General features: G+C 38.2%; 1 protein-coding gene across 5 annotated transcripts in view; it reads right to left on the reverse strand.

Annotated features, from left to right (window-relative positions):
* The window catches only part of FER (FER tyrosine kinase), a 203155-nt gene that overhangs the window by 64555 nt on the left and 119549 nt on the right, over positions 1-19051 (reverse strand). For all 5 annotated transcript variants that reach the window (XR_012635484.1, XR_012635485.1, XM_074931319.1 and 2 more), the window contains one exon: positions 956-1012. Coding sequence is in view for 3 of the 5 variants with exons in the window: in XM_074931319.1 (XP_074787420.1) it covers positions 956-1012 (57 nt within the window). In the remaining 2 variants the exon portion in view is untranslated. The remainder of the gene's footprint in view (positions 1-955; positions 1013-19051) is intronic.

Raw genomic sequence — 19051 nt, forward strand, 5'->3', positions numbered from 1 at the left:
TTACTCATCAAGACTAATTCATATTTACTTTTTAGCAAGACAAAGCTTTTTTAATGCCAGAAATATCTTTATTTTTCTCCATTGATACCATTCTGTTTAAGTATGTGAAGCTGTCACAGTACCTGAATTTTATGGAGACACTGTTAGACAATGTTTTTTTCAACTTAACACTGCTAAAGAGATTTTATCCTGGGTAACAGAATTTTCTAATTCCCCCATTTCTTTAAATGTTTATCAATTCTTTTACTGTGTATCATGGTAAGAAGGCAATTATTACTGCCATTTGTCTCCTCCTCATTTAAGCCTATTTTTCAGGTTTGGGGAAATCTTTTGGAACATCATGTCCAGAGTGGCACTTGCAACTGTCTTTGTAGGTGCAAAGGTACTAAAAATGTAAGTGAGGCACAGGGCTTACCTCATTTTAAAGACTTCTAGCTCCTAAGCTGAATTTTTGATACGTACTACATTATACTATAATTAATTTCATACATACCTGATTGTGAAGTTACCTAACACTCAATAAAACATACAAAAGCAACAAATATTTGTTTTAACATATACTGATTTAGTAATTTTTATCAAATTTTATATAAATACATAAATTTTATCAATACACGAACATAAATCTATTTATATGGCTTTATTTATATTTTGTAACATTTTGTAAGACACACAAAGTAAAACAGCTACATCTTGCTTTGCAGAAATCATTAGCTTAAAAGCCTTCCAAAATAGAAAAACACATATGCTAGTTTAACACTTTCAGCACACATATTATCTAATCTACCAATAAATGTGATTTACATTTATTTAAAGCACAATGCTGTCTTGTTTATTAAAGTAAAAGAATTGATATAAGAATACCACAGTAATGTAAAAGGCAAAAAGGAAATGTATGGGCTTAATGATTAATACATGCTTGTTTAAATGTTACTTAGCTCACTTGATTACTTACTTTGCCCAGTAATTCTCCCAATGTGACATCTTCATGATTGAGAACCCATTTCTTATCCTATGGGAAGAAAAAGAAGAATGTTTTCAGTCTGTGCAAATATGTAAGATACAGTTTCTATAAGATATATTTCAGTAGAAATTGAGCTAATGAAGCATTATAGTCAGCCTGCTCAAACAAAAGCATGACATTAAGTTTTAAATCTATGACCTGAAGTTATAAAATGACATGAAGTTATAAAACAGAGTTTAGAAAACTTGGTATACAATAAAATATTGACATATGCCATATATAAAATTTCTATCAGAGAAGTAAGCTTACAACATAACAGTATGTATGTTGATAGAGCACTGTGCAAATTTTCTCACAAGTTCTGGAAATGATATCTAGCACCTGTTTTTAACAATTACCAGAGTCAAAATCAGATACAAAAATTTCATTTTAGTAAACAAAATAACTTACTAGTAGATCAAAAAGAACATTTTTCTCCTAAGTGTACATGAAAAAGAACTGACTTTTCTACTTATTTACTATTAACAAGAAACGTATTTGCATGTCTTAGACCTCCTGTGGGAGTTTGAAGTATCACCGGCAACTATTTGAGAAGACAACATAACAAATGGCAGTTAAAGTCTCTGTTCATGATCAGCCCCGCAAACGCTCTGCAACAGCCTGAAGACATATAAAAACCAACTATAAACATATTGCTACACAGACATATTTAATACTTAGCTAAAATGCTAGAGTAGGGTATTTTAAGTCTAACCCGTATTTACTATTTTTCCAGTTTATTTCTCTGTTAGCACGTCATTGCAAACAAAACACTATTACTGCTCCTCATGCAAGTGGCAAGGTCCTAAGCATTCTTTATTACTAATGAGAAAAGCAAATATTGAAACAACCATATGCCAAGTCATTAAATAATTTCTCATTAAAGCTCACAGAAAACCAAGCCAAACATGCTGGCTTTGAAGTACACTTAATATATTAGATTACCAGGTTTTCAGGACTACAAGGGACCTGCAGTGATCCTGATGGAAAGACTGTTGTACATCAAAGTGCTAGTGATCCACACAACAGCTAACTGGAGTGAGCCCAAGCCTGTGTTACGCTGCACAACATCCCTGACCACAGGATGAACAGTCACTACATTGCAATAGAGGCCACAGGCAGCTCCAACTCGGTACCAGCAATTACGCCACCTGTGCGGCCTTGCCTTTATCTATAAGTGCTCCAAAAAGTTCTTAAGTGGACATCCTTTCTGTTTGCCAGCAGATATAACAAACAGAGTTGTTTCCTTCTAAGAAAATCCTTTTACAGCTCAAATGACCAAAATAAAAGAATCTGCTACAGGCAGAGACTGCCCAGCATGCTCTATTAGATCAGTGGCCCACTCAATGCTACACCACCTGAGGCTCCCACTGTCTAAACAGATGCAAGACTGTCTACACCATTCTCGCTTTACAGTGTTAGTTCTAATAGATACTATTTTAAATGATACCTTAAGACTTTTTCTTATTGAGATCATAACAGCACCTCCTGGTGAAAAACTGGATCTTTCTAATGTGTATAAATACCTGATGGCAGGAAATAAAAAGGAACCAGACTCGTTCTCAGTGGCGCTCAGTGACAGGACAAGAGGCAATGGGCACAAATCAGAAAACAGGAAATTTGTTTTGAACTTGACAAAACACATTTTTAGTATTAGTTAAATGCCAGAACAGGTTCCCCAGAAAGATTTCAGAGTCTTCATCTGTGGAGACATTGAAAACCCAACTGGACACAGTCCTGAGAAACCCACATTAGCTGAACCTGCCTAAGTAGGGGGGTTAGGCTAAGAATCTCAAGAATACAGTTCCAACCTAAACGAGCCTGTGACTCAAAGACAGAGAAACACCATCTGTTTGTAAATAGACCATAGAATCCAGAATGGTTAGGGTTAGAAGGGACCTTTAAAGATCACCTATTCCAACCCTCCTGCAACAAGCAGGGACGTCTCCAAATAGATCAGTTTGCTCAAAGCCCCAACTAACTTGACCTTAAACACTTCCAATGATGGGGCACTCACAACTTCTTTGGGCAAACTGCTCCAGGGTCTCACCACCCTCATTGTAAAAGATTTTTTTCTTGTATTCAATCTAAACGTACACTAATTCAGTTTAAAACCATTTTCTCTTGTCCTGTCACCACAGGCCCAGGCAAAAAGTATCTCTCCATCTTTCTTGTAACTACTCTTTAAATACTGAAAAGCTGCAATAAGGTCTCTGCAGAGACTTCACTTCTCCAGGCTGAACAATCCCAACTCTCTCACCCTTTCTTCATAGCAGAGGTGTTCCACCTCTCAGATCAATTTCATAGCCTTCTTCTGGACCCGTTTTAACAGGTCCATGACTTTCTTGTACTGGGGACACCAGAGGTGAAGACAGTACTCCAGGTGGGGTCTCACGAAAGCAGAGTAGAGGGGCAGAATCACTTCCCTCACCCTGCTAGCTGCACTTCTCTTGATGTAGCCTAGGATACAGCTGGCTTTCTGGGCTGCACACACACATTGCTGGCTCACGTTCAATTTTTCATACACCAGGATCCTCAAGTCTTCTCTGCAGGGCTGCTCTCAATACATTCATCCCCCAGTCTGTTTTGATACTCTGCATTCCCACAATGCACGTGCAGGACCTTGACTTGGCTTTGTTGACCTTCATGAGGTTTACATGGGCCTTCTCCTTAAGTTTCTCAAGGTCCCTCTAGATGGCATCCCTTCCTTCTAGTGTATTAAATGCACTACCTCAGCTTGGTGTCATCTGCAAACTTGCTGAGCATGCACTCAATCCCACTGTCTATGTTATTAATAATTATATTGAACACTACCATTCCCAATATGGACACGTGAGAGACACCACTTGTTACTGATCTCCATTTGGACACTGACCTCTTGACTATTATTCTTTCGATGCAGTTATCCAGCCTAGTCCTTATCCACCAAACAGTCCATCCATCAAACCCATCTGTCTGCAATTCAGCAACAAGGATGTTGTGTGGGACTATGCTCTCTAGTCATAGGAGCAACCTGCCTGTAATATGCAAGGTCAAGCCATGTTATCTGCCAAGAACCAGGTATTACATTAAAAAAAATTTCTGCCAAAGAATGAAGAGCTAACAGAAGGCATTGCAACAGTCATCAATGCCTTTAACAGATTTTCAAGTTTAAAGGAAAATTTAGAGTATAAAATTATTATTTGTTTAGTTATTAGTGAGACAGATAACCAAAAAGGGAAATTTTGACTCCTTGGGTAAGAAAGCCATTTTAAAAATCGTATCTATCTATATATCCCCTGCAATGGCTGAATTCTAGGTCACTGGTACAGAACAATGAGTACAACCTGAGTACAAAGCTTCCTTATAGTGGCCTTCCAGTACTTAAAGGGGAACTATAGGAAAGATGGGGAGGGACTCTTTATCAAAGAGTGTAGGGATAAGAGGAGGAGTAATGAATTTAAACTGAGGGAGGGTACATTTAGATTAGATATAAGGAAGAAATTCTTTACTGTGAGGGTGGTGAGGCACTAGGACGTTTCCCAGTGAAGCTGCAGATGCCCCCTCCCTGGAAGCGTTCAACGCCAGTTTGGACGGGGCCTTGAGCAACCTGGGCTAGTGGAAGTTGCTGCTGCCTGAGGCAGAGAGGTTGGAACTAGATGATCTTTAAGGTTTCTTCCAACCCAAACCATTCTATGACTGACCTTTTTGTAACATAAAGCTTGACATCATCTTAAAAGAAGGTGAAATATATATATACATATATATACAAACTGTAAAGATTCTTCTTCCCCTTCAGATGGGAGCTAAATCTTTAACAAAACGTTCCCCAAAGGCAGCAGTGTCAATCAGTGCTATTTCCTATGACCTACAAAACAAGTAGTCTGTGTTAACTCCTAACAAAGCTGGAGGCTTGTACCGACTTATGTCTCCCTGGCTTTGTAAGGAAAAAAACTGAGCAGGTAATCCAGAGATGTTCTGGGTAACTGAAAGAACAAAAAGAGTACAGAACAATTGGGCTGCACAGTGCACCTTGCTGGAAAGGTAGCTACTGATTACTGTCCTCCACATTTTTTCACTGACATGAATTCAGGAGAGGAAAAAAAAAAGGAGGGGGGATCATTGCTATTGCAATTTCTATGCTTTTTTGTTACGTATAATGTCACAAAATCACAGTCCATTACTTCTATAAACCATGCTCAGTGCATATTCTAGAGACTCTCAGAATGTCTATTCACCGAACACAACTCCAGTCAGCACTGTCACATGAATTCCTGTACCACACCACCATGTTGTGTGATGGGATCCATGCCTTGTCATTCTTCTTCCCTGGGTGGAGCAGTGGAAGACTTTTGAGGAAATTCTCAATAACCATGAACTGATTTTTCTCCTACAGAAAAGATTCTTAATTAAAACTACTGCCTCACTGATCAGACATCATAAGTAGCATATTTCCTTCATCTCCTCCTTTAGATTTTGCTAAAAACCCCCATATAATCATAAATGTTCTATTCACTGAAGAGTTTCTAGATATTTTTTGCTGACTGAATGCCTCATTCAGAAGCTGTTATGCTATAGACAGATAGGAAGTGCCATCAAACTGCACACTTTCCTTCACCAGTAAAATTCAAGTTTAAGAAAACAATTTGCAAAGAAAGCTGTAAAGAAAAAATCCACAAAAATAACGGATGTTTTTAACATTGAAATAAGTACTGTAAAAGCCCAGAAGTTATAGAATTAAAATTTAATTGATTTTTTACTGTGTAATTCCAAGGATTTAGTACTTTAGTGAATGACTTGAAAATACTGACAACATGGCATTTCAAAGGCCTGTTTATTAAGAAAAAAATCTGATGCATAATCCTTTAGAGGACTAATTAAAGAAAATGGCACTGTAATCTGGAATCAAATAATCTGTTGAAGAATTTGTTATCACTGCATCAGTACATTAATCACTATGTACTTTTCTATGAAAACTTTCAGTCATTTATTATACCAGAGTAACCCATTCATTACATTATCATGGTTCTGCCAGATTTTCCACAAAGTATTACTCAAAGTTTGATAGGCTTTGTTACTGAAGTTCTTAGTTTTGGTTTAGAAAAGAAATCTTTATGGATGAGCACATGCAAATGATGCTGCCCTGCAAGTATTAGTTTCACACAATATCAGTAAGTGAATATTCATTTCAGTGGCATATAAATTCAGAGTTTGCTGCTTTGTATGAATGGAAATCTTTAATTTATAAGGTATACAAACTACACCTTAAATTGAGAAGACTTGTCATATGTGTCACTCCTGTGGCTAAGTGGCTGAGCCAACAGACTGAAAAGGAGCAGGTGCTGCTTCAACGATCCTTTCTGCTTCTAGCTGGGATCTCTTCAGAACCGTTTGTTCACTACCTGCACAGACCTCAAAAGCAGAGAGCTAAATAAAACGATCCAAGACTTGGCATATTGCACTCTTTTTGATCGCACTTCCTATCATTTGTTTAGTTTTTTAACTTGTGTATTTAACACATTTAACACTGCAAAGCCTATGCAGAGAGAAGTGCCTAAGCCGTAGCGCTAGCTAAGCCTGTAATTTTCTCCTAAGACTCGAATTTCCTCCTAAAGTACATGACTCCTCATGCACTGAGAAGAGAGGCTGGAAACCTAACTCAGGGCTTTGCATTCTGTGATGTTAGTGAAGCACTTCCCACTGTGGTCCCTAAGTCCACCTGTGAATTCAACTCTGAAGCTGCAGATGATCCCTCTGGCCCACAGCTCTAGTCAAGTGGATTGAAAGAGGCTGGAGCTTCACAGGCATTTCAGTTTTATATAGTGTCTTCAGGCACTTATGGAGTGATACAACCCCTGTTAAACTGCACCAAAGCAGTTTCTTCAACAGATAGTGAGAAAGAGTCTAAGAGAAGACATGCTGCCATCTACACCACAACAGTGTACAAATCTGGTATTAAAAAAGAAAAAGAAAAAATCTAATTTGCAATGTGTTGGAAAACCATTTACATTGGATTTCAAAACAAAGTGTCACTGGTTCAGGTAATTACCTTTAATAAACTATAATATGAACAGCACTGTAAGGTATACACTAACAAGGACAAGACTGTTTCTAGATCAAGCATGTTGTTTTACTAATTCTGTTGAAATTGTACTGACTTGAATATGTCATCATTCAATATTTTTGGATAGGTGCCAGTAATTCAATAAATCAAATAAGCACACAAAGGAATGGATGAATATTAGCATATCATAAACAGAAGTTAGAAATAAAGTAATGTATATTTTCTGTCTGATCATAAACTTCATGATCTTCTGTAAGTGCTTAATTCTGGTTGTGAATAGAATGCAAGTATTTTTCCAGTTGTTAAATGTTATTACCCTACAGATTAATCATATGTGCAAAAGATACTTAAAAGTTACAAAAGAAATGTGACAGCAAAATGGGAAATAAAAAATATTCTTTACTGTAGGTATAGTTAAACAGACACTGTAATGCCCATCAGTCCAAATCACTGAAATTTTCATTTCAGTAGAGTTGCTTCTAAATCAAATAGAGCAAATCCACCACGTTTCTGTACCTAATCATAAACTAATCTGAGAGGAGGACAGAACTCTTGAGATTATTAATGCCGTTACTATTCCTCCCAGAAGGAACCTCCTTATGATGTAGCCCTCCTCTTGTAAGACTACTATAAATCTCTTTACCTCATACTTGTTCAGTTTTTTCTGTTGTTTATCTTGGACAGAGTATAAAAGCACTTTAGACAAATCCAGTTAGAGAAATCAGAATTTGAGCACAATTGTTTGTTAACTTAATGGTATACTTTATTTCCAAATGGAACTACTTAAGAAATCCAGAAACTTGAGCACATTCTACTTTATTTATATCCTCTGGTTTACACCAGGAGGGGAAACTGAATTACATGAGTGCCATACTTCTTCACCAAGCACAGTAACTGACTTGGCTCAGCTCAGATAGTGCTTCAGTGCCTCTTGGGAGATAACCCTTTATAAGACATGATGAGCTACTTGGCAAAAACATGCATTTGAGATTCTCTATGGAAGGATACCAAGGAAATGGCAAGATACCTAAACGATAGGAAAGAACTACCTCAAGGTAGACAGTTCTTGGGAGGAAAGTGAAAAATGAGCAAGAACCCTACTGAGACTGCTCGGGTTAGTACACAGTTGTGTCTACAGCAGGCAAAGGGGTTCCTTATTCCCTGGCTGGGAAAGGCATTACTGTCTTCTGTAGCCACATCCTACTACCTACTTTGTTCAATGGTGTTATCATTCCCTGATTATTATTCTTTATTTGTTACTGAGCAGCCAGGGTCACACTGTGCAAATGAGGGCTGGCTGCTCCCAGGGGATGAGCAGCCATTGGAGACCCCTGGCCAGCAGGACTGAGTCTTACCAACCAGGTCCCACCCCACCACCTTCAGCAACAACACAGGGCAGGCAGGGGATTAGCCCCAAGTTTAGATCAGTCAAGTCTGCAGTGACCTGGGGTCAAGGTGGTAAGTCAGCCTGTGGGTGGGGGTCAGGATAGGCACAGTAAGGTGAACCAGTACCAGACACAGCCCCATGACTGGTGGGCAGGTTCATAGTTTCAAGACACTGCCATGTCAGTCCAGAAACAAGTCGGGAGTCAGGGCCCAGGACCAGACAAACAGGGTGTGTGGCCAGGCACAGGCAGGGCTGCAAGGCAGCAGGAGCTGGGGCTCAGGTGGGGCTGAGCAGTAAAGCCTCATATGAAAGCAGTTCCCACAGGACAGGGTTTGGCCCTCCCTGGGACATTCACCCCAAGGAGGTAAAGCCTCCAGCTGAGGGTTGAAAGAAGCAGTCCTCAGCTGAATCACTGTATATTGGTCCTGACCCTGGCCAGGAGTAGGGATACTCTCAGAGCCCTTACTGAACAAGTTGTTTACTAATAACATGTTTGGAGTCCTAATCACTGTGTCTAACCTTTGGAGATAGTGATAGATCTGTTGGCCAAACAGTGAGAAACAAGTTGTCAACTAGGTAATTCACACAGATGAGCACTTGGTCAGCCCTGACACCACTACTCTACCCCAGTGGTGAGGTACTAGCTAAGAGTCATATACTGGAAGTTTATATAAACAACAGTTTGGTAGTGAATACCTTTTCAGACTTTCTGAGGCTATCCAGGATGTTTGGTTTCAACAAAGATAAGCAAAGAGATCAACAAAGATCAACAAAGATCAAAGACCAAGCAAAGATCAACAAAGAGAGGAGTTATTTCAAGGGTTAACTGTAACTCACAAAAAAAACCCAAACCAGTAATTAAAGAAATAAAATCTTCAACTGTGAAAAAGAATACTTCAAAAATAATCAGAAACGTGTCTTTTTATTTGAAACTAAAGTATTCTGGATATGAGAGGATACTAAGTTTCACGGTTCCTTGGACCATGATAAATTTCACGTCTTGAGCAATCATCAGGGAATTGACTGTGCATTGGTCCTTTCTTCAGCGGAGATGTGGGTACTGAAGCTGTGTGAAAGGCCACTATGGCCACAGTACGAACACAGATTGTCACTGTACAAGATGAAATCTTTTCTTCTGAGCTGTGAGACTGAAATGTTATCACTATTATCCTAAGTTTCTTCCAAACATTTAAGCTTAAGCCTGAAGTGCAATCTTCCTCCTGCCTATCTCCCTTCATTATCAGAAGAAGAAATCACAAATTATTATGCCAGGATGAAGGCTTACAAATTAGTTGCAGTAAATTATAACAGTTTTCCATAAAATGGAAAACGTAACCCAGAACAAATACTTAGTGTTCAAACTTCCCTAACATTCTTTTTCTATAATTTTAGGTAATGATTTCAATCATGAAGAACTCTAAAATAGTACTTTTTCAAATTAACAACTAACAGTAAGGCAATTAGATACTAAACATTTTAAAAACAGACATTAGGGGAATTAGAGATGAATACACTTTGTTTTAAAAATCTTACCATTTGTAACAGGAGAGAGAAAAAGGAATAAAAAGAAAATGACACCCGTGCTTGTATTCGGTTTCAGAGCACCATCAAAAAATCCAGGATTCTTACTCAGACTCCTAAGTAAGATTTGCAAAAGAGGAAGAGTGAGAAAATCCTGATCAGGTTCCATCACAGTATGAATAAGTAAGACTTCTATGCCATCACCACTGTTATTATCTCATGTTCTCTGTCACATTATTTACTCTAGCTAGTTCAGACCACATTATCATAAAACTAATGAAGGCAGTAACTATAGCAAATTTTGCCACTGCTTTTCATCTTAGCAGTAGATGTAATGAAAGCCAAAAAGCCTAAAAAAACCCTCTAGAAATTGGAAAACTTAGTTGATTTAGGGAACATCAGAATTACTCAACCAAGAGCAAAACATACTGCTTTAAGAGAACTGAAAACATAAGACCTTCCAGTGTAAGAATCTATCTGAACACAGCATGGAGAATTTACCAAAAAACGAAGTATCTGTCACCTTTCCCCAACCCCAGTGATTTCTTCATTAGCCTTCCTCTAAACCAAAACAAAATAGAGAGATATTGTCAGCATCTCATAAGTATGGTGCATAAACATCCATTGTGGCTGTTTCTGCATGTTCTAAGCAGAAAACATGCATTCAGAAAAAGAGTTTGGAAAGTAGTATTTGCTCTCCTTCTTCCTAATGAAATAGAAAATATCAGTAGTATGAATACTGAAGCTAGGAGCAATTTTCCTAAAACAAAAATGGAAAATCAATCTTTCATTTTCAGTATTAAGGATAATTAGAGTAAGATTCTTTTTAATGGCTAAGAAAATAATAATTGCAGATAATTTTTCATCACATGGGTATTCAAGTAATGTTACCAACACCTGATGAACTTGATGAACCAGAGAAAAAAAAAGAGACTAAGAGTTGTGTACATGTGGATATGGCCTATCAATGTAGAAATGAGAAATTATCTTCTTAGAGAAGTACTAATTTTGACACCACCTATTCCAGTAGATCTAATGTGCATATCAGTTTCATGAATCATAAACTATGTGTTTCATGTCCTTCAGATTAAGCGCAGAAATAAAGGTAGCTAGTGGAAAAGATTTTTCGTAAGAACAAGTGAGATTTACAAGAGGGGTTTTGAAAAACCGCACTGACAACTTCTTTAAAACTATTTCAGAATAAAGATTCATGAGCTGTAAAAATTGCTATAGAAGCTGTTTTGCATTAATATCAGTGCTGTATTAAGCCACACTGATGAAACACAATGTGAACTGTAAAACAGAGTAATAAGACAGATAGGCTCACCTCCTTGGAAAAAGTACTATTTCACCTGACTTGTTATTGTTCCATAAAAAACCACTGTAAAGTTCAAACTTTCTGCTAAACCAGATTCTAAATGGCCATAAACCAAGAGGGTAGAATTAAGATTTGCAAAAGCTACTATGCAGCATATAAACTGCAGAAGTGATCTCAGAATAACTGCACAGCTTTTCTTTGAGCATTGTTTCTTGAAAATCAATAGACAAAATGACTGTAGCAGTCAACATACAAAATCAGTTTTCTTCACTTTCCTTTGAAGGATGTGCATTATTTCCCTAAATTTGTATTCTCTTATTCATCAAAGGACTAGAATGATGCTGAAGATCTTTCAGGAAAAAATAAAAAATAAAGAAGAAAAAAAAAAAAACTGAGAAGGAACAAGACACAGAATGTGAAATCCTTAAGCACAGGAAAAGGAAAGTCAAGTTTATGTCAAAAACACTATATTTCAAACATTAAGGAAACACAGCATTCTTCTCTACTTAATATAGTAAAATCAGCTCCCAAATAAAATCTGTTCTGAATCACCTGTTAACCAAATATATGCAATCGGAGAAATTATCTGCTCTTTATCAGATATGCCCTCCAAAACAGTGAGTCTTCTGTATGCTCAAAGGTAAACAAAACTGTGATAATGTAGTTATTAATTTAAACATTCTGTATGATTTAAAGAGAGGAACGCAAAATCACTGTCATATTATGCATGCATTTTTACTTTCGCCCGAGTGCATGGATATGTACAACTGGGGTTGGGGGACTACGGATGTATATAAAAATGATCAAGAGATTCTCCTTGAGCTATGTAAGATACTTAGCCACATACTTAGTTCTGTCCTGACTTAACTTCAAAACATCCAGCTATTTCCAGCTATTTCCAGTTGTATAGTTTATTTCCCCCAGGAGATAAAACATTTAACCCGTTCTTTTGACAACATCCACACTAAGGTATACTCTCTACAAGACTGTTCTTTTATATATCCAATAGTCCTTCCAAAATAATTTCTTAATTATAGTGGTTAGTATGCAATACTTTTCAAAGAGCTGCAGTTCCAAATTAGAGCTTCCACCAAATTACTACTTTGTTCAGAACAAAAGCCTAGATCCTTCATCCTATCCCTTCCTAGCCACATCTGCTCATCTTTCATTGGCTTTCATAATCTTCAGGTAACATGTTAAAACCACTGAAACGGAACAGCATTACCCTGACAAAATTTCAAATAAACTGCTGTATTAGCTTAACTTGTGATTGGGAAAGAGCAGAAAAAGGCAAATGCATATAGAAAGGAAAAGGAACCAAGAACACCCACCCCTCTCACACATACACACCTTTGTGGCACCAGCAACCTGTTCACTTGACTCAACTATAACATGAAATTGCAGCCTTAATTTACGAGCTCTTTTTCAATGTGAGAATCAGTAAGCTCTGCACTCCAAGTGAGACAGATGATGGCTTTGAATCAGAAATCATACAACATTACATAAATGCCAACAGTTTAAATGAATCATGTTGCATGAAGTTTTTTACATCAGATACACGCTGCTCTTTAACAAGATATTGCTAGCTTCTCACATACCACTCGTTATTCAGAGAAGTAAAAGCGCTAGGAAATCTCTAGAAACCGTAAAAAAGCCAGACAATGAAGGACACACAAAAGAAAGTGGTAGAGACACACCAAGAGGCTCTGCTAAATATAGGCTGTTCGGAAATTAATTTCCATTTTGTAATGTGATTTTCACTGTATATGTTTCAGGAATAGTACCTTCTCCACTGTCATAATGTTACATATTTTTGAAAAGCTCATGTTATGAACTTCCACGCTGTATAATTAAATTATAATATAAACTGCGTTTTTGACAAATTTTGTAGGTTTGAAGTTCAGATGTCAAAACAGCAATTTCGACAGGTCTACTTCCACAAGTTCAAACTTGGATGTAATGCAGTGCAAGTTGCTCGAAACATCAATGATATATATGTATGGACAGGGAAGTGTTAACGAACGGATAGTGCAACTTTGGTTCCAAAAACTTCGACGTGGCGATTTCGACCTTCAAGATCAAGAAGGTCACGGACATCCTTCTGCTATTGACGATGATGAATTGAAGGCTCTGGTGGAAGCAGATACACACACAACTGTTCGAGAACTTGCAAAAGAACTCGGGGTAAGCATATCAACTGTTTCTGAACATCTGAAGAAGATTGGAAAGTTGAGGAAGATCAACGAATGGGTGCTGCACGAATTGAATGAGAATCTCAGAAATTGCCATTTTGAAGTGTCATTGGCGCTTCTTTGTCGCAACCACAACGACCTGTTTCTTGACCATACTGTGACATGCAATGAGAAATGGATGCTCTATGATAACTGGCGACGATTGGCTCAGTGGTTGGACTGCAGTGAAGCTCTGCAGCACTTCCCAAAGCCGAATCTGCACCAAAAGAAGGTCATGCTGACTGTCGGGTGGTCTGCTGCTGGTTTAATCCATCACAGCTTCCTGTATATGGGTGAAATGATCACGGTGGAGAAGTATGGCCAGCAAATCAATGAAATGCACCAGAAACTTCAACGGCTGCGCCCAGCACTGGTCAACAGAAAGGGTCCAATCCATCTCCATGATAACGCACGGCCACACATTGCACTTCTGACACTGCAACCGTTGAGCGAGCTGGGCTACAAAACTCTGCCTCATCCACCATACTCATCAGACCTCTCGCCCACTGACTAGCACTTCTTCAAGCATCTCGACAGCTTCCTGTGTGGGAGACGCTTCAGAAACCAAGGGGAGGTCGAAACTGCCTTCGATGATTTCATCGCCCCCAGAAGTCCAGAATTTTATGCAACCAGAATAAATATGGTTTTTTCTCGTTGGCAAAAATGTGTTGATTCTAATGGTTTTTATTTTGATTAATAAATTTTATTCTGAGCTGAGATATGCCACTTCAAACATACAGGTTGAAATCGGCAATTAATTTCTGAACAGCCCAATATTAGCAGCTTCTATTAATACACATGTACTCTTCTGAATCCCATATTCAGTAAATATTTTTTTCTCATATTAATTACATTGGCTTGACAAAATTTTCCTATATGGTCTATGGCATTCTACTCTGTTGCACCCTACTGTATCTTCTGTATCTTTTTCTAAAACTCAAAAGTCTAAGAATTAGTTATGCAGTGTCCTCCTCAATGTGTCACAACTTCTTTTGAACAAACTTGCCTACAACTAAGCAAACAAATTTACTATTCATACTTTTTAATGTAAAACATGAACATGGTGAGGTAAAGGAAAACCATCTGTGTTTACCATTTAAGTTCTTTACCTTGCTTTTGTGACTTGAAAAGTACTGTGTACAAGTTTTTCTGCTGGTCATTCCGTAAAACACTCTTGACTTAGAAAGAAGAACCCCTTATCACTTTGTTCATTTGTAGAAAAGAAATCCATTGAAAGCAGTGTTTCAACTTTCACAAGCACCTCACTCTCACAGAGATCTAGTCCTTCAATGTGCCTTCACAGATTCACAGAATGGTTGAGGTCTGCAAGGACCTCTGGAGGTCATCTGGTCAAACCCCCTGCTCAGGCAGGGCCACATAAAGTCAACTGCCCAGGACCTTGTTCAGATGGTTTGTAAATACTTCCAAGGAGGAAGACTCCATAATCTCACTAGGAAACCTGTGTCAGTGCTCAGTCAGCCTCACAGTGTGTGCTCACTGCCTCTGGTCCTGTCACTGGGCACAAATGAAAAGATCTCCATCCTCTTTGCACCCTCCCTTCAGGTGTTTATATACAATGATGAGATCCCCCTGATCCTTCTCTTCTCCAGCTTGAACAGTCCCAGCTCTCTCAGACTGTCCTCATGTCAGAGCTGCTCCAGTCTCTTCATTAACTTGGCGGCCCTTACGGGACTCTCTCCAGTGTGCCCAAGTCTTTCTTGTACTGGGGAGCGCAGCACTGGACACAGTACTCCAGGTGTAGCCCCACCAGTGCTGAGCAGAGGGGAAGGATCACCTCCCTCAACTTGCTGGAAGTACTTTGTTTTATGCAGGCCAGGATTTTGCCTTCTTTGCCACAAGGCTATGTTGCTGACTCATGTTCCACCAGGACACCCAGGTGCTTTTCTGAAAAGCTGTTTTCCAGTTGGGCGGCCCCATCATGTACCGGTGCCTGGGGTTGTCCCTCCCCAGGTGCTGGACTCTGCACTTGCTCTTGCTAAACTGCACGAGCTCCTGTCAGCCCATTTCTCCAGTCTGTCCAGGTCCCTCTGGATGGCAGCATGACCCTCTGGTGGATCAGCCCCTCCTCCCAGTTTTGTGTCATTAGCAAACTTGCTGAAGGTATGCTCTGCCTCATCATCTAGTTCATTAATGAAGATGTTAAAAAGGATCAGACCTAGTACTGACCTGTGAGGTACATCAGTAGTCAATAGCCTCTGACTAGACTCTGTGCCACTGATCATCTCCCTCTGGGGGTGATCTTAAGCTCAGTAATCACAATGGATACACTAGGTAAATCATTGGCAACCCTTTTAGGATTTCAACTGACTGAAAGGACAGAACTAGTAACAGGAGTTACTGCATTATGAACTGATTATGTGATCCATGCACTACCCTAAATCGTACATTATATTTAGTATTTCCCATATAAATAAGGCATTCTGAACTCCCACATAATCTGGCCCCTGAATTCCTCCTTAATCAACATTTAAATACCTGTCAAACAGATCAATTTTCTTGAGAATTCAGACCCTATTACATACATCTGATGCACACATCAGGTACAAGAAAAACCCTATACTACTTGGTGCTAGATGCTTCTGTGTGGAGTTTGCTTCTCCACAGCTTAAATGTCAGAAGACAATGGACTTCACCAAGTAAGTTTAATTATTTTGCAGCTTGATCTTGTAGAATAATATCTCTGTGATGAACTGCCAAGAAACTTAAGTGCAAGCAATCCTTAAAGAGTAATCATACTTTTGGTGACAACTACAAGAGGTATGCTACTCCTGGAGACCCACATCTGCAACAAACCCTATGCTACTGTAGATACTTACAGAAGAGCTTTGTTTCTTTGATAAACAGTAGCTATTTATTTAGGAATTCAAGCGCTATTTCCAACTGAACTGCTCAATTTGAAATAATTTTCAGTGCAATAGGTATAAAAATAAGCACCATACAAACGATGTCTACTGGCTGATTTTTATGGGGGCTCTCCCATCCTTATACACAGATTACTTGCAGCTTACTTTTTGTTCTATTGGAGACTTCAGAAATCAAAGGTTGGGAAAGAAGGGAAAGTGTGTGTACCCAGTAACCCTGAGCAAAGAACATGGGGGAAGGTGAGATGCACACACACTATGCATAGGCTAGGACAAAAAAGCCCCACAGCTCAACCATTAGAGGAACCTTATGGACGCACAATGGACAGCACACTGACAACAGTGCCAGTTACTAGTAAATAATTCAACGCAGGATCAGATGCAATAACCTTTAACTTCCAAAACTCACTAAAACTGTTTCTTTAAAACAGTCTCTTAAACTAGGGTTCTAGCATATACATATGGTAATCAGAACAGTAGTGATAAGAATTGTGCTTCTACAGATTTTGTTGGATGACTCCTAAAGTATTATATGCACATCCATGACTTGCTCTGCTTAATGAAATATACTGTAGGTAGGAATCCAACTCAAGGGAATCTTCTATCAAAAATGACCTGCCCTATGCCAAAAAACCATGTGCACTAGAGGCTGATATGTAACTCACACCCTTAAATTCCTTTAACAACAAAGTCTGTCCTGCAGTTTGCATTATCTGACTATCTTTTCTCAATAAAATTAATAACACACAGACAAATGTATAAAGAAATCAATCTGTTCTTTAACGTCATGCTGGAAAATGAAGACCAAAACTAAACGGACCATTAAAAATTAATAAAAAGTTACACGTCGATACAAAATCAATTCTTTTTATGATGTTTTTCATATTTACACAAAATTGTTCCACATCTGAAGTGGTTAATAACAGGACACACTTCTTCACTGTAACACTCGGCTTCAACTTGACCTACTTTTATTCTCCACACTTAAAGCTTAACATTAGGCTGCCCATTATGGAAGCAAAAAGACATATACAGTACACATAGAGAAAAGACCTTCCAATTTTCACATACACTGTTTAATAAGTTATGATCACCATAATGTTTATTTTATTAGTAAGCTTTAGATGTGTTTATTCCTGGTGGTCTGTATATGAAAACTAACTCAATAGTAAGATTTTTCCATGATGCTTAAAACAGACAAGCCTCAAGTCCACTGCCCTTCTACACAAAGCCATGCACACATATAAACACACACACACACATGCAAAAGTGAAAACTACATATTCGTGAGGTTTCCTTCCATGTAGTGAATAGAGAAGACAGTTTACATCTAAAGAAAACAGAAACATGCTAAAGGGCAGTGGTACATATTTGCCAGCTATTCCTGGAAAAAGTCAGTACACTAAAGTTTGCATTTGCAGAATGAACAGACATATATTCTCTTATTCTCTCCTACCCAGGAAATACACAGGGAGAAAAAAAAAAAAAAAAGGAAAAAAACCCAAACAAACAACCAAAATGTTTATTATGATTCCATCACTTTCCATACAAGTTTCTTGGAAAGGGCTTTGATGGGAATCGATGAACCACATGTACCATTCCATATGAACACATGTGCTGGCTCCAAAGCACTGCAGGATCTTTTTGTTAGGGTCATCTTCCCAAGAGGAAACATGCTTGCTCTGAATAACACATTCTGTTTGTGATATGGATACTGGAATTACTGGTCCAATTTATATCCAGCACTTTTAGTTTGCAATCCCTGTAACTATCATTATCTTATTCTTCCGATATATATAGGTGGAAACCTCACGTGCTTCTGAGATAATCTATGAAGATACATGTATGTAAACCACTACTAATCCCAAAGGAGCCACCTACTACAGCAGACTCATGAGTTGCTGCAATCACATGAAGCTCCACACAAACTAATCTACGCCCATGTAGGGAGGTAGTAAATATTTAATACCGAAATAGTTCAGTTTTAACAACGTCAACCTAAGCACTAATTTACTACAAGAAACAATTTTAACAGCTCTAACAGCAGGAAAAACAACTGTTTAACACTCTTTCTCTGCCCAAGCAGAAGCATGACAGTGACACACTGCTTAAGCATCTGGCTGATTTTGATGCTACAGACACAGTAAATTATTTCAAAATAAATGTTTACTTACACATTCCTGATTAACAACAACAACAAAAGAACCCAAACCAAAAATCTGCATTTAAAATTTGTAGCTACATTAAGACTCCTTTTCTTTTAGTAAGTTTAAGTATCTACACGGTGTTATCTACAAAGATGAAGCCATCTTGTAACAAAAAAGAACAGATAAGAAAGGCAAATACTTAATGACAAAACAGCCTGAAAAACTAGAATGGAATCAAACCCCATGCTACATTCCTTACTACCACCTTTGTCATCAATTCTGTGTTTTCCTGGTATCTTCTGGTCATGCTATAAAAGGAAAACAAAAGCAAAAAAGCCTAGCTTGTATACTATGTACATCTTCAGCTGATTTGTAGAAAGAATCTGTCCATATTAATCATCTCTTCATCATCAGAAACATTTCTTGGACATTCTTTTGAGCCTCTAAATAAAAAGATGTTTCAAAACTCTAAGGAATAAGGTTTCTTCTTTCTCCCAGAATAATTTGCACAATGTGGAC

This window comes from Athene noctua, chromosome Z (assembly GCF_965140245.1).
Source record: "Athene noctua chromosome Z, bAthNoc1.hap1.1, whole genome shotgun sequence".
Taxonomy (NCBI): Eukaryota; Metazoa; Chordata; class Aves; order Strigiformes; family Strigidae; genus Athene; species Athene noctua.